The sequence below is a fragment of the Ictalurus furcatus genome, chromosome 8 (genome assembly GCF_023375685.1).
Source record: "Ictalurus furcatus strain D&B chromosome 8, Billie_1.0, whole genome shotgun sequence".
NCBI classification, from domain to species: Eukaryota; Metazoa; Chordata; class Actinopteri; order Siluriformes; family Ictaluridae; genus Ictalurus; species Ictalurus furcatus.
The window spans coordinates 27,618,668-27,634,611 of record NC_071262.1 but is presented as its reverse complement, the minus strand read 5'-3'; the positions used below and the strand labels follow the sequence as shown (position 1 = coordinate 27,634,611).

General features: G+C 35.6%; 2 protein-coding genes and 1 long non-coding RNA gene across 3 annotated transcripts; 2 read left to right on the top strand and 1 right to left on the bottom strand.

The window, feature by feature from the left end:
* Positions 1 to 236: 236 nt before the first annotated feature.
* Positions 237 to 3,711, top strand: LOC128611989 (uncharacterized). The gene is made up of 3 exons (XM_053631889.1): positions 237 to 395; positions 621 to 968; positions 1,927 to 3,711. The coding sequence occupies exons 1-3, from the start codon at positions 323 to 325 to the stop codon at positions 2,277 to 2,279; spliced, it is 774 nt and encodes a 257-aa protein (XP_053487864.1). The 5' UTR covers positions 237 to 322; the 3' UTR covers positions 2,280 to 3,711.
* Positions 3,712 to 5,473: 1,762 nt separating this feature from the next.
* LOC128612037 (uncharacterized) lies at positions 5,474 to 8,074 on the top strand. The gene is made up of 3 exons (XM_053631940.1): positions 5,474 to 5,488; positions 5,573 to 5,987; positions 6,791 to 8,074. Exons 1-3 carry the CDS (start codon positions 5,474 to 5,476, stop codon positions 7,150 to 7,152), a joined length of 792 nt encoding a protein of 263 aa, XP_053487915.1. The 3' UTR covers positions 7,153 to 8,074.
* A 4,035-nt stretch (positions 8,075 to 12,109) lies between these two features.
* On the bottom strand, positions 12,110 to 13,835 carry LOC128611285 (uncharacterized). The gene is made up of 3 exons (XR_008386541.1): positions 13,383 to 13,835; positions 13,248 to 13,285; positions 12,110 to 12,952 (listed from the first exon to the last, which is right to left on the bottom strand). It is a non-coding gene; the product is annotated as an uncharacterized LOC128611285 (long non-coding RNA).
* Between the last annotated feature and the right edge of the window lie 2,109 nt (positions 13,836 to 15,944).

Sequence of the window (15,944 nt, the reverse complement as noted above, 5' to 3'; positions counted from 1 at the left end):
ATATATATATATATATATATATATATATATATATATATATATATGATATTATGCACATTATGAAATTTTTCTAAGCCATTCCAAGATGCTGCAAAATTTCAAGAATTGAAATCAAAAACATTTTTTAAACATCCCAAAATGTGCAACAAACATTAGATAAAATGATGATTTTTAACAAGGCCACCAAGTGCCATTTTCATTGCTGTTGCTTATGGGAGGAGAAACTCACAGGAAGTTTGTGATGTCAGAACCTCACGTCATAAATCTTTGACTTGAAGTGAAATGTACTCAGTTGGACCTTCTGACAGCTCATCAAGAGGACATGCAGCACACAGACCTCAGACTCAAGATGATGGCAGTGGTGTGGATTACAGTGGGGCTTTTTAATAAAATTGGTAAGTGCTAATAAAATTGCAGTGACTGATTGACAGCTATTCAGTTTGCACATTTTGGGTATTAAATGAATAAACGAAAATATTAACATAAAAGCCCTGCAGAAATTGTGTGATATACAGTAAAGAGAGTGATACTATATACAGAGTAAAATCTTCATACACTGTCTTATTGAATACATTTTTAATATGTTTGGACCTTTTTTGTTCTCTGGCTCCTAACATTAGATCCTGCACAAACGAACAGCGTCCATCAGCCGAACCCGGTGATCACTGCTACTGCTGGTGATAACGTGACTCTACAGTGCTTTCTGCTGGGAGAACAAAATACTGATCCCATCGTCTGGTACAAGCAAGCAGGAGGACACGAACCTTCTTTAGTGGCTGTGGTACAGAATGCACAGGATCCCATTTACAAAGATGAATTGAAATCTCCAAGGTTCAGAATCGAGAAAGGAAGCAAGAACTGTCATTTGAAGATAATCAACGTGAACCTATCAGATGAGGCCATGTATTACTGTGGCTTCATTACATTTATAACAAGATTTGCAAAAGGAACTTTTTTATCAGTGAAAGGTAAGCATTTATATTTATACAAGCAGTTTGGCTAGTTGTGAAAATGGACAATATTCATTTTATATATATATATATATATATATATATATATATATATATATATATATATATATAAGAATTTGTCAAGCTTTGTACTTATTAACATTAAAATCCCATAATCATTTGTCGTTATTGTTAGAAACGTCTTTTGACAGCTTTATACGATTATGAAAGTCTTGTTGCCAGGTTGCTCTAAAACCTATCCAAGGTTTTATTCCACTTATACAACAGCAATTTACAATTTTTAATTTATTAAATAATGATGCGCCATGCGTTTTATTCCTTTATATTAAAGGATAATATATGGATAATATTAAGTTACAGCTTTACCTCTGACTGAAAAAGCAGACACTGGAGACTCCTTAAAGAAAACATCACCATATCAATGATTATAAACATTTTGAATAAGTTTATGTAGAGAGTTCACAATATAAGTTCCTATGTACTACAGAAACGTTAATATATTAGAACGATCGTGTGGATATAAACCTGTGACTGAGCTGCTGTTATAGGAAATTAATTAACACTTTCTGACCATATAATATTCTATAAGAGACGGTTAGTGTTTCAGACTAAATGCGGTTCTTTTGGTAGAAGAATAAAACAAGAGTGAAGGTCTTAGCTAACTCTTTACTTAAACCTTACATGTTTATATGTCATAAAAATGTCTTGGAGGATGCCATGTGCTTTTTATGACTGTATACATTGTCAGAGGATCAAATATTATGACGCAGTCTAACAGATAAACCCGAGTTAGATGTGTCCGTGATTCAGAGCAGTGTGTTGGACAAAGAATTTAAAGAGTGTACACTGAATAATACTTACTTACACACATACAGTATATGTAAGTGATAAACAATAAATGTGAGATGAGAGGAGAGCAAGTGTGAGCTTACACTCTCTATATTCCACTGAACAGGTGATGGAGATGTAAAAGTCTCAGTGTTCCAGAGCGGCGTGTGGGACTCGGTTCCTGCAGGAGCGTCAGTGACTCTGCAGTGCTCGGTTCTCTCTGAGAGCAGATCAGCAGAACTACAAGTGCTCTGGTTCAGAGCTGCTCCACCACAATCCCATCCTCAAATCATTTACACTCATCACAACAGCAGAAATCAGTGTGAGAGCGGCTCTTCTACACACACCTGTGTGTACAACTTCTCCAAGAACATCCTCAGCCTCAATGATACTGGAACTTACTACTGCGCTGTGGCCGTGTGTGGGAAGATCATTTTTGGAAACGGGACACGAGTACAAAAAGAGAATTGTGGTTGGTGAACAAATTGTGTATATTATTTGGATTTCATAGGTACAGAAAACAACATAAAATACCTACATTAAAAAATTGCTTAATGTTGGAAGTTCTGTGGTTATGTATTTTGTTTATTTCTTTGTGATCATACTACATGTTCATATGCAGACAGTAACTTGATGATTTGTTTCCCAAAGAAAAAGAAACAGCTTTTAATCCTGTCGTGATCTGTCTGGGAACAGCGTTAGTAATATGCGGGATTCTGATCTCTGTTCAAGCTGTTTTACTCTGTAAAATGAAAAACTGTCAACAATACACAGGTAACTGTTTAATATGGCAGTGTAAATTCCTTTTTCGTTCACTTCTTACATAAAAATGACCTCAGCAGTTATTTACAATTCAGATTCAATTATTAGAATGATTTGATTAGGTTGTTAAAAATGAATGTTAAAATACAATAAGGAAAATTATTAGCCGTATCAGATCTTCATGCATAATGAGTCAGACTCTTCACAGAAGAAAATCTCTTATCATTTATTTTTTTCCAGAGAGCTTTCAGCATGGTGCTGTGATAAACACTGAGAAGACGAACACTCAGGTACTTGTTCAATGCAGGAAATGACTAATGATAATTTTCCTTTTAAATTCAGAACAAAAACCAAAATGTTTAACCTGATTTTTTTTTTTTTCAAAGTTCTTGGATTTTTTTACATTTTGCTAAATATACTCCAGCAATTCTTATCAAATTCACAGTTAATTTGTCACTCATTGTAGATTGATTAAATAATAAATGGAACCATCTAGTCTTGAAACGAGTTAGAGGAATAGTTATTCATATTTTTATTATTTAGTTCTGATTTTATGTTCATTTCCACAGGACCATGATGCTGTAGAACTGAATTACGCTGCCTTACATTTTAATGAAAGGAAAACTAAAAGAGCGAGAGAAAATCGAGATCGATCTCAAGGCAGTGTGTACTCTGAAGTGAAATCTTCCAGCATTACTCACTAAAATAGGTCTTTATAATTATTTTTTTTTCCTGAAACTTTTAGTATTTTTGATCTGCTTTAATGTTTCTGTTCAAAAGCAGACTGTGGTGAATTATCAGAATTTTTTTAACTCATTAAATACAGATGGGTGGCTCTGTTGTTCTGTGTGTGTTGGGGGGGTGGTATTTATTTATTTTTCTGCCATGGTTTGGCTCCACTTGTCCTTGAAGGAAAATGTTACTGCAAAAAAGTTCTTCTTCCTAAAAAAAAAAAAAAAAACATTTCTATCCTGTTGGGCGTGGTCTCTTCCAGGATAACTCCGCCCCATCCACTGGGCACCTGTTTCTAGATTTCTCTCCTTGTAATATAATCATTTAACCTTTCACACTGTTCTGTCACAAACACCTGACTGAAAAGATTTGTTTTAAGCCCAGTTCAGTCATGAAACTTCTCCATCCATGTAACCCTTTATCAGAGCAAGTATTTGTACTCGCTCAGCAGAAGCAGAAGCAGCATAGAAGATATAGTCCGCCAAGACCAAACCTATTTACACTCCATCCCAATCTATAAAAGCTCACAATTTTACTCCAAAAGTTGTCGTGGCTGAGAAAATTTTTTGGAAAAACTGTGTTTAAGACGAAGAAATGTCACACTGGTGCCAAGGAAGATCTCAGCAAAGCGTTATTCTTGTCCATGCTCTTCTGTTTTCCAAAGAATTGTATTTTGTCTGTTGAAAAAACATATGTTCATCAATAATAAATCAACAGTAATCCTTGCATGTACTGGTGTCTTCTTTGCATCTGTAAGTGGGAGGAGTCTGTGGTTTAATCATGAGCAGAAGGAAGTCTTAAGTAACCTACTTTCCACTTCTGAAAGACCAGAAACAAGCACATCACACAAATCCTCAGCTTTTCAGCTCTCTTATGACACGTTTTGGGGGGTTTTTTGTTTTTTTTTTTCCTTTTAATGGTCACAGAAAGGCTTTGTCTCCAGTTTCTAGAATGCCCATTATAGAAGAACAGTGAAAGTACATACCTAATCTTTGAACAATGGTAAAAAGTGCACAATCAGACTATTGCTCCCGGTCACATGGTGTTATCCCACTCCAGAACACATCTCCACCTGCTATGTAAATAATAAAACACGATACGGAATGCTGCATTAGGAAAATAATCAGTGATGGAGTGGTGTGATGAAGCAGGGTTATTTTTTACCACCATGGAGTGTTTTATTCCTCTGATATCACAGTAATTTACCAATTATTACATTTTTAATTAATGAACAATGTACATTTTATTTCTTTATCATTATGTTTAATGTCGTGAAACATCCGCAACTATGCCGAAAACAATTTCCTGTCATCAATTACATTATAATAGCTATAAACCCTCATTCCGTTTTTTTTCTTTCTCTTTTGAAGTTAATGCACCAACAAACACATGAAGAACTTAATGTGTTGGGAAAGTCAAACTTCCAGCTTTACCTCTGAATGTTAAAAAGTACTGACACTTGAGACTCCTTCCAAAAATGCTTGATAAACATCTTACAGAAAACGTCACCATGTCAACAAAGAGATGCTTTTCTTTGTTAAATAACAATCTGTTTATTATTAGACTTAGATTATGTGAAGCCTTTGCCATACGAGTCCCTCTACTGTCAGCTTCTGTTATAGAAACTGAAATCGACACCTCCTGACCAATCAGAATCGAGTATTACCGTTCAACAATGAAAATTACTGTGTTTGACAAGGACTGCCGCCCCATCCAGGGTGTAATCTCACCTAGACAAATACTTGTGCTGTACAATTAGTTAAGTGAAATGAAAACAATGGATGTTTTTATCTTGACATTTCTATAGATTTATCTTTTATATCTATTTAGTTCTATTGAGATCTTTTGTCATACCTAAGAGATTTTATTTGAATAATCTAAAAAAAAAAAAAAATCTTTTTTTACAAAGATAAAAGGCAAAAGTTCTGTGTAAAGTAACAGCACTTCTCCCTGAATGGGTTTTTTTTTTTTTAAGTTTTCTTTTTCTACCACAGACTTCTGTGTTATAAACAGACTGTGTTCCAAAAATAGAAACATGTAGATGGAAAGGAAATGTGAAGAGAACTTGTGACTTGTAACTCAGCCAATCAGATGAAACTCTCCAGTACAAAATACTTGGTCCTTTCTTCATGTGACTTTTTTTCAAACAGCTCAATCCGAGTATCATTGCACCTCTGAGGATGACTCCAATCTGGGCAATTATTTTATTTCTCAACATATGTAAGTTTTATAGACTCTGTATTTAAAAAGTCTATACATACCCTTGTGATTTCTACTAGCTCTTTGAAATTTCATCCAGTGTTTATTTCTCTTCTTACATTATATCTAATTTTATTTCGTTTCTAGCTCCAACCCAAGCTAGGGATCTTTCCAGACCATCATATCTCTCAGTGAAGTCTGGAGAAGGTGTTACTCTGAACTGCCCATTTGGAGACATTCGTAGGACTGATAGTGTGGTTTGGTACAAACAAAACTTCGGAGAGATGCCTCAAAAAGTGGGAGAAAGATTAATATATAAGGATGTCAAAATTTGCCCAGCGTTCAAGATGTCAGGATTTATAATGGAGGCGACTGATCACGGCATTTCTCTAACAATTCCACACATAAAAAATGAACATGGAGGACTTTACTACTGTGAAAAATGTATGTTGGAGAATGTTACCCTATCCAATGGAACTTACTTGGCTGTAACAGGTAATTAACTACATCAAATCTGTTTGTACAAAATCTTTGTGCATATTTAACTCACTTACGCTGATTTTGGAATTTATAAAATGTCCTGTAAAATGTCTGTTCTCTCAAATCAAAAAATCTAAATCTAAATCAGGCAAAAAAGTGTTATTTTGTGATCTGTACATATGTTCAGTTAGCAAAACATGATGCTTTTATAGAATTTTATTGTCTTGTTTTAGCAATCTGGAAATGTATTAATATTGATTCAGTTTAGCTTTATAAATGTTGGATGGACTGGACCGTGGTATAAAGTGACCTGATACCAAATTTAGGGTTGGGGAAAAAAAGCAAAAAAGGACCCTGTAGCAACTATTTATTGTACCTTCTTCGGTTTTTAGGTAGAAATGGTGTTAAAGTTAATGAGCAAATATCTTACATGCTAAGAAATCTGTCTTAGATTTGGTAAGTTAAACATGTATTCAAGTTTAATTACGGTGGACAGCACATGCATCAAGTTTTCTCGTACGGTCACACACAGAGCATTAACAACTTCCATTAACAGCACACAGGTGTAGACACTCGCTTGTTACCCTCTGCTGTTCTCTATCACGCCTCTCCTGCGTCAATTCTTTCAGAAAAGACACACAAACTTCACACTTTACACGTGATATTTAGACTCTTCTTAGACACATTTTCTGGATGTTTACTTTTCACATGTACCGTATGTGGTGAACGTAGAACAATTTTTTACTGTCCCAAACGTTAACTAGTACAAGTTTATAAAGAGAGCCATGGTCTTACACTCTCTATATTCCACTGAACAGGTGATGAAGACGTAAAAGTGTCAGTGTTCCAGAGCGGCGTGTCGGACTCGGTTCCTGCAGGAGCGTCAGTGACTCTGCAGTGCTCGGTTCTCTCTGAGAGCAGATCAGCAGAACTCCAAGTGCTCTGGTTCAGAGCTGCTCCACCACAATCCCATCCTCAAATCATTTACACTCATCACAACAGCAGCCATCAGTGTGAGAGCGGCTCTTCTACACACACCTGTGTGTACAACTTCTCCAAGAACATCCTCAGCCTCAATGATACTGGAACTTACTACTGCGCTGTGGCCGTGTGTGGGAAGATCATTTTCGGGAACGGGACACGAGTACAGTTGGAGAACGTTCCAGAATTTGGTTGGTAAAAAAAAATTTATGAATATTATTTGTGTTTCAACTACAAAAAAAATTTTCTCTTTAATTATTTCTATGTCAAATTTTAACCTGATCAGTGGTTATAAATATGTAAAGCAAGGCTCAGATTGTTATTTATATTTCTACATTAATACCGTACTGTACATATTCATTATTTGACATTTATTGTCCTGCAGTAAGATCTTTAGGTCCTGAAGTGATCTACCTCGCAGTAGTATTGGCAGTGTGTATGGTTGTGATTTTCGCACAAGCATTTATAATCTGTAAAAAGTGGAACTGTGACCAATCCAGAGGTGAGTCTGTGAGATACAGAATTGTAAATAATTTAGCAAACTATATTGATTTTTCCCTCCACTTCAATATTATGTAATATTGTGTATAGATTCATGACATACTGTATAATCTCAATTAAGTTCCATAACGTGACGGGGGTGAATACTTATGCATATAGGCCTTGTACCAGTTTATTTTATTTTTTCAGATTTATATACTTAATATATGTATAACTTTATGTGGACCATAAACAAAGTATCCAAGCTTAGTTTTTGTTGGACAAATCAAACATTTAACCTTTTTCCATCACTGTAACAACTAATGGTTCACCAATATAAAAATTGCTCATAGCAATATCTGATCATTAAATATAAAATGTTAATTACATAGATTCAATATTTGAATTAAATTAAATGTTAACGAGCTGACCATTTCATACTAATAACACTGTAAACATTAGAAGTACTGCTATCAGACATGATCATACCACAAAAAAAACACAAAAGGTGAAAACGGTATTTATTTTTTTTAAACAAAGAACATTTTTAAAGCTAATAATTTTATTATAAAGATAATTGATGTTTTTGTAAAGATTAATTATAACGAAAAGATGCTTTATAAAGATTTATGTTTATATTTCTTGATTTCCTCACAGCATATTGCCTCTTATTTACTGAATATTTGGATTCTTATTCACTGTATATGCTCACTACATAGGGTACAATATAAGGAAATTGTAATATAATGTAGTGTATAAACCGTATGACCCAATAAAACCATCGTTCCAATTTAGGAAAATAAAAGTGGCTCAGATAAAAACCTGTTGGAAATTATTAACTAATTTAAACATTTGAATTTGGATTTTCTGCCTTTGACTTCATCAACGTTATGAAAATTCAAAAAGTATTCAAAAAGTGACATTGCTACCAAATTAAAAGTATGATTTACTGAACATCCAACTAAAACAACGACAAACCAATAGTGATTAAATATGATGGAAGATAAAATACATATTTGATGTATACAGTTTTGTTTTTTGTTTTTTTTTCCTCAACAGTGAGATCTCAACAAGATTCTATGGCAGAGAAAACACCCAATCAGGTCAATAATATTAAATCTTGTTTAATCTTATTATGAAACATGCTACTATCGGGAATCACAATGACAAATAATTCATTCTTATGATTCAGAAATCTTAAAGTTAATTTTGTATGTTCATTCCCAACAGGGTCGTGATACAGTGGAGCTGAATTACGCTGCTTTACATTTTAATAAGAAGAATACCAAAAGAGTGACCAGGAAGACAGACCAGCCTGCAGACTGCGTTTATTCTGCAGTGTCATCTGCTACCTAGATTATATTTCTTATTGCTTTAATTTATTCATTCACACTTAAGATTAGAATTTGTTCTAGTTTTTAAGGTTTACTCTGAAAGTAAAGTGTATCACACGTCTGTGGTCAGGTTTCTCATGTTTATTAATTAAGCAGTGTAGAAAATCTGTGTTTGAAATCAGATGAGTTTCTGTGAAACAGTGTGTGTGTGTGTGTGTGTGTGTGTGTGTGTGTGTGTGTGTGTGTGTGTGTGTGTGTGTGTGTGCGTGTGATGTGAAACAAAAATTATGAGTTTGCAATCAGTAAAGAAAACATTTATTTAAGTATGAGTTCATATTGACCCCCATCCCCCCCCTTTTTTTTTTTGCACTTGGTCATTTGATGCATCTGGATTTTATCCTAATATAATGTTATTACATCCATTTTTGTTCAGGGTTAGATTGAAATATGTTTCTCTTTTGTACATATCGAAACCAGAAGTAAAGTTTTAGCATTTTAAAATCTAGTTACCCCAAAATTGAAAAAGGGAGGGGAAAAAAGATTTCATTTCAAATGCTGCACAGGCGTGTCACAGACAATTTGACTGCTGGTATCTGACTGCAAACTGAATTGTCTAGGGTTTTGTCTATTTCATTGCAGGACACAGTAGCTACACAACAACTTGACCAAGGCCTGGCATTCACTGGGTAAGGAACTAACGGGGCCATTTCTTGTTATAAGTGGGGCCCCTCCTGGTGTGAAAAGAATAGAAACTGCAATGCATAACTAAATTGTGACACAACAAAAGGTCATAAGGTCATGAAGGCGAACTTGCTGAAGCTAAGCCAGTAAAAAATAAATGACCCTAAGGTCTATTTTAATTCTTTCAAGGTAGAAAGATGTCAAGTTGAAGTTTCTATCTCTCCAACACTTCTCCACTCAATCAGAACCATTCATCCACATCCGGGATTTCTTCACAGGCCTGGATCAATGGGAACAGAAGTGACTAGAGCACCAGGTAACGTTAAAAAGGCATGAGACATGACAAGGCATGGTGAGGGAGTTCAGGTGATATTCAGCCAAAGGAGAGAAACCATCCAAAATGTCACAAGAGTTCTTGGTTCACGATTTCCATTTCCATCTGCCCATTGGGTGGCTGGATTTGAAACTCCTATTGATGCTCAGATGTTCCATTAAGGTCCTCCTGTGACAAGAAATGTGAATTTGGATCCAAGACAATGTCCTCTAGAAGACCAAACCAACAGAATATGAAATGGAGATGAAATAGAGACTCATCAACATTATAAGCTGTGGGAGAAGGGACCTGGGAGATGGATCAGACAGACATCATCCTTTAGAGAACTGCCACTACCATTGTGGTGTAACCATCCACCTCTGGGAGGTCAGTAATGAAATGAAATTCACAGAGAATTGAGCCCAGGGCTGTTGGAGTACTGGTAGGTGCTCCAAGGTTCTGTTGGTAGATCTTAAATCATCCAAACACAAAACAAACTGAGAAAATTTTGTACATCAAATTGGAAACCAGGCCACCAATAGTCGTGGCTAATAACTCAATAGTTCTAGTGACCTTCTCAGATAGTGTATCACTCGGTCCATGGTCATCTGCTACTGCTTCAGAGAGCTCCTGAGAATCAGAACAACCAAGCAGGTTAGTTCTATGATAGATGGCGGTTACTGTTTATGGGACTGGATCATAAACTGGATCATTGTTGAATCCAGGTCTGAAGGAATCCGTGAATAGTGAACAGGGCATCTGCTTTTGCATTATTGGATCCAGATCTGAAGGGAAGAGTGAGTAAGAAATTGGTGTACCTGATGTACAGGAAATGAGGATCCATGAAGACAACAAAGTAATGGCACCTTCCAGCCAGTGATGCCACTCCTTAAAGGCCAGAATAATTGCACTGAGCTCTCAGTTCCACACATCATCATTTCTCTCAGTTGCTAAAGGCTTCTTTGAGAAATAAGTGATGGAGTGTAGCTTAACTGGTAACCCCTTGCCTGGCACAGCACAATTCCTACTCCTAACTCAAAGGCGTCTACCTCCAAGATAAGGGGCATGGATAGGTACAGGGTACAGCCTCACTACATTGGTGAAGCAGTACTTGAGGAAAATGATTGCCTCTTTTGCAGCAGGTGACCAGGTGAGTCAGTATGGAGTACATTTGATGAGAGATGTGAGAACTAAGGCCACATCGCTGAAGTTCCTGTGAATCTCCAGTAGTGCTTTGTGAACGTAATGAAGGACTGTCACTAATGTCATTTCAACATGGTACTCATGTCACCTATGTGCTTCCAGGCTGTGAGAATACCCCAAGATATCATCAATGTAAATAACTACATACATATCATAGAGCACGAATGACTGGAACACAGCTTGGGCATTGGCCAAACCATACATAATCATTATGTATTCATCGTGCCCGATGGCTGTAGATAAGGCAGTCTTCCACTCATCCCTTCCTGGATGTGTATGATATTTTATAGACTCCACAAGTCAATTTAGATGAGGACCCCATGCAATTGTTCCATTGTAGTCTGCACCAAAGACAAGGCACAGTGAAATTCAATCTAGTAATCAATACATGACACCAATCTTTCATCTTTTTTGTCAATCGAAGAAGTTAACAGACACAGGTTGGTGAGGTTCAAACTAACCCCTGCTTAAGACCCTTCTGGATATATTCCTCCATAGCAGCAATCTTCTTAATGGACAGAATGTAGGATCAAGGATCTAGGAGTAGTGGCTTCTGGCATTAGGTTGATAGTACAAACCCAGTGCATGTATGATGGGAGTTTGGTAGCACCTTGCTTTAGACGATGGTACTCTGTGGGCATTCCCTCCATTTCCTTCGCTGCCACACTTTTAATGCCTGTGAGTGTGTGTTGTCCTGACATTGTGTCACCCAGACATACTATATGTTGGTTTTGTTTTGCTTTTATTTAGAAACAACAATAAAGAATCTGAATCTATAATCAGTTTTAGCTTGGTTTAACAAACATTTTCTTTTCTTTTTTTCCTTTTTTAATTTAATGATCAGTTCCAGTGGCCTTTTCTCCTGCTGTCATAATGCTTATTTTCGGGTGGTAGAAGTTCATTTTCATTTTAAATGTTCATTTTCACAGTAAAAATATTCCACAAACTAAATTAGCAAGTTTTTTGATTGGTGAGGACTGATATTGACTTCATAACACCCATTGTGTTAGTGCAATTTTCAAAACTTAAAGTAGTAAAGTCTTTGGCTATCAGCTATATAGCAGAGCCTGTGTTGTCTCTAGTCTCTGGGGTGTCTCTAGTTTTTCATTTGACGTGTTTAATTTTGAGGTGATGGTGCACCGTTATGAGGTTGCATCAACGTTATTGAAGTTGCATGGAATAGCTTTGCACACACTAAACTTATTATGTTTCGTGCATAAACTTTCTTTGAAAGCCTACACTTGGTCAAATTTGTTTATGACAACCTAATGGTAAAATAAATGCATGATATAATACAGTATATTCTCACTCGTAGTGAGAAAGCAACTAAAAACATGCTTGATAAAGTCTGTTTGATGATTCACTTTGAGTAATGTAAAATGTCTTTGAAGTCACAGTCCTTGACTTGTGTTTAAGCCCAACCCACAACCTTTGTGAAAAACACATTAATAATGCATTATTTTAGTGTCAGAATTTTCAGAATATTTAAGAAACATTTTTTTAAATACATTTTTAATGAAAATGCATTTACACGTCTTCAGCAAGAGTGAGTCATACAAATAAGGCCACAAAATAAATTAGCAAAAATTTAAAAAAAAAAAAAAAAAAATAGCAAATGTTTTGCTTTAATAATATTTTAGTTATTATAATCTCATAATGATAAGTATGGAAAATTAAAACTATAATCAAAATATTTCCACTTGATAAAACATTTTTCCTGTTTTTGTAGTGTAATAGTACCATGTATTATGAATAATTTATGTTACATAAATGCCCTGAGCCCAACTTCCTGTCATGCTGGACTATGCGAAGAAAGAAATTTCAGTGCTGTGACCAATAACGACTCATTATCATTACCATTACATTACAGTTTTCTTCACAACCGAGTACACACATGCATCTGATGAGCCAGTTTTCTTTTTTTCAACTTTTGCTTTCCTCTTGGAGAATTGCAAAGCTGCATAATTTAGTGTTTCGGTTTCAGATTCCTGCAAAAATAATAATAATAAGAAGAAGAAGAAATCAATCTCAAATTAATAACCATACAATACGGGTAACTGCACTATTCACACTAACTACACAGAAGACGAGCAGCTTCGATATAAAAGTGACTGTATAAATGATGTCTAGAACTGTAGCGACATTTCACATACATGAAAGGGAAAATTAGGAGTCAGACTCATGCATCACTAAAGGAGAAATAGTGATATCTACAGACAAATATAATTTCCCATACAGTATATAATAGTATAAAATCAATACTATATTTTCATGCACACATACCTGTGTCATTTCTGGACAGTTCTCTATAGAAGCATTCACTATTAATACAGGAACACATTTATTAGTCTTTCTGTCAAAAATAAAGTTCATTGTATTGATTCACTGTTTAAGTAATCTAATGAGAACAGTACTTACATCTACAGATTTCATTTTTTCTTCTCCTCAGTATGAAATAAATGAGACAGAAAATCAGAAGTGCGCACAAGCCCAAAGCCGTTCCCAAACCGAGCACTGTCGAACGTAGAGATCTGATCATTTCTGATACTGTTATTTCACCACGTTACATTTACATTAGTGCAAATTATTTTCAGGTGAATTATGCATTATGGATTTACGATAATTCATTCATGGTGACTTGTATAACATCTTACCTGTTTTCTCGTGTGTGTTCATGTTAGTGTTGTTTCCATGCAGTGTTGGTTCACACACCACTGAATTATCACACAGAGCTGGTTTAGATGTTTCTGATGCAATAGTAACATGATCACCTATAAACATTTATCATAATTCAATAAAAGTCTGTAACTCAGTGTTGTTGAAGAAAACACAGTTAGCATTTTATTACTTCATTATTATTTTTCTTCCAGGTTGAACATGTTAATGGTAATAAGGAAAAAAAATCATTACATTAAACCTCCTGGTTAATCAATTTTAGTGGAAATCCTACCTTTAATTTTTAAATAAGTCCCATCTCCAAACACAAGGTTTGGGTATGTGAGTGCACAGTAGTACATGGCTTCATCAGACTGAGTGGTGTTTAAAATGATCATATTGAAGCAGTTTGAAGATCTTTCTATTTGGAAATGAGATTTTTGGAATCCATTGAAAAATGTTTCTCCAGCAGTCCTAAAGAAACTGACTATAGTCTGAGGTTTTGTTCTTTTTGTTTGCTTAAACCAAGCAATTACACCAAAGTTCTTTTCTAAAATACAACACCGCAGAGTAGTCGAGTCTCCGATATTCACACTGAGCTCTTTATCAGGCTGATAAACTGGTGACTCTGTGGGGGATTGTGCAGTAACCCAGCGTCTACCAGGTTGGACTGTATCTAGAAAAAACAAGTACATTAATTAAGTAAAGAATGTCATTCAGATATTATTATACAAAAAGAGTTTTTAAAAATCACCTTGAAGGAATAATATTGGAGTTCCTTCTACATACAACTGCATTGGGTTAAAGTAATAGTCTCTGTAGATTAAAAAAAAAAAAAAAAAAACCATCAAACTAGAATAATTTGCTCATGTTACTTACACATGGTGCTGAAGATCATAAATAAAATCCAGGAACCAGACATTTCCAATGTCTTAGAAATTCTACAGTGTCTGTATCTCATTTATAAACAGAGTATGAATGTGCTTGAAGCATGGTTTGAATTTATATTTATACTATAGGTGGTCTGTACTGAGCACGCCCCAGAATATGACACGCAAAAAAACAAAAGACACAATAAGGAAGCACAAGGTGTTCTGATCTACCTACATCTACACCACAAATTTCCATATTTGTGTTGTAGTGTTGTACAGAGATATCATGACAGACTGGAAAATGTGGTTTACTTGTACACTCATGTGTGCTTACAGTACAGTAACATCTCATGGTTGTTTATATTAATTGCTCTCTTAACTCAGCTCGTCTGTACAAAATCCTGCCTACAGAGTAATGATCATCTGGACCAAAGGACAGTGCAATACATTAACATTATGCGTTTTCAGAAGCACTTTTATTACTGAAGGCCTGACAGCAGAGGTCAAGATCCAGGGGAGCTAGATGGAGCATAGCTCCCTAAAACAGATCATGACATCCTTTAAAAAAATATTTGTGGCGCACGTGTGGGATAATAATAATTTATTATTATTATTATTTCAATCACTCTTATATGAAAAATATTGATGAAATCACAAACCCATAACCCCACCTTTCATTTTAGGTCCTTCGCCAATAGGGCACAGGTGTGTTAGTTGAAGCATCTTTATATTGGTTTGTTTTTGGTCACATTGTTGATTTCTGTTACCTTTAATTTTAGCAATGCATTGTACAACATCTGTATTGTATGATAATACTGTATATAATGTATGCATATACCATTCATCATTACCTTTATGTGCTCCTTGTGTATTGTTTGTTTAAAGGCCTGACTGCTGTATTTATTCGGTTTAGCGCTTTTGATTGGACTCATAATCTGAGATGTGACATGAACATGTATGTTATACATTATAAAACCCCAACTTGTGGCACATCCTGTGAGCCTACCCATCCATCCAGCTCCCCAACCCTTCCCCTGGACACATAAAGATGTCATAAATGTAAACCACTTGTAGAGCTTGTTACAGAACAAATGACTGGAACACACTTGGGGCATTCATCAAACCATACAGGATCACCAAGTGTTCACATTACCCAGTGGCTGTAATGGCTGTATAGGATACAGTCTTCCACTTATCCCCTTCCCAAATGCTCTGTAACTACAAACAGTGGGGCTGGCAACAAATGCAGGGAGTGTTGGAAATTCTTTGTGACCTAGTTATGCCCATAATTATCAGTGCATGACTGCAGACTTCCATCATTTTTCTTCACAAAGATGTGGCCCCAATACTCCAGCCAGCAGATTCAGGTGATGTGGAGCGTTGAATAAACCCATGCGTAAGGCCATCCTGGATATACACGTCCATAACAGACATCTGTTTGATGGACATAAGG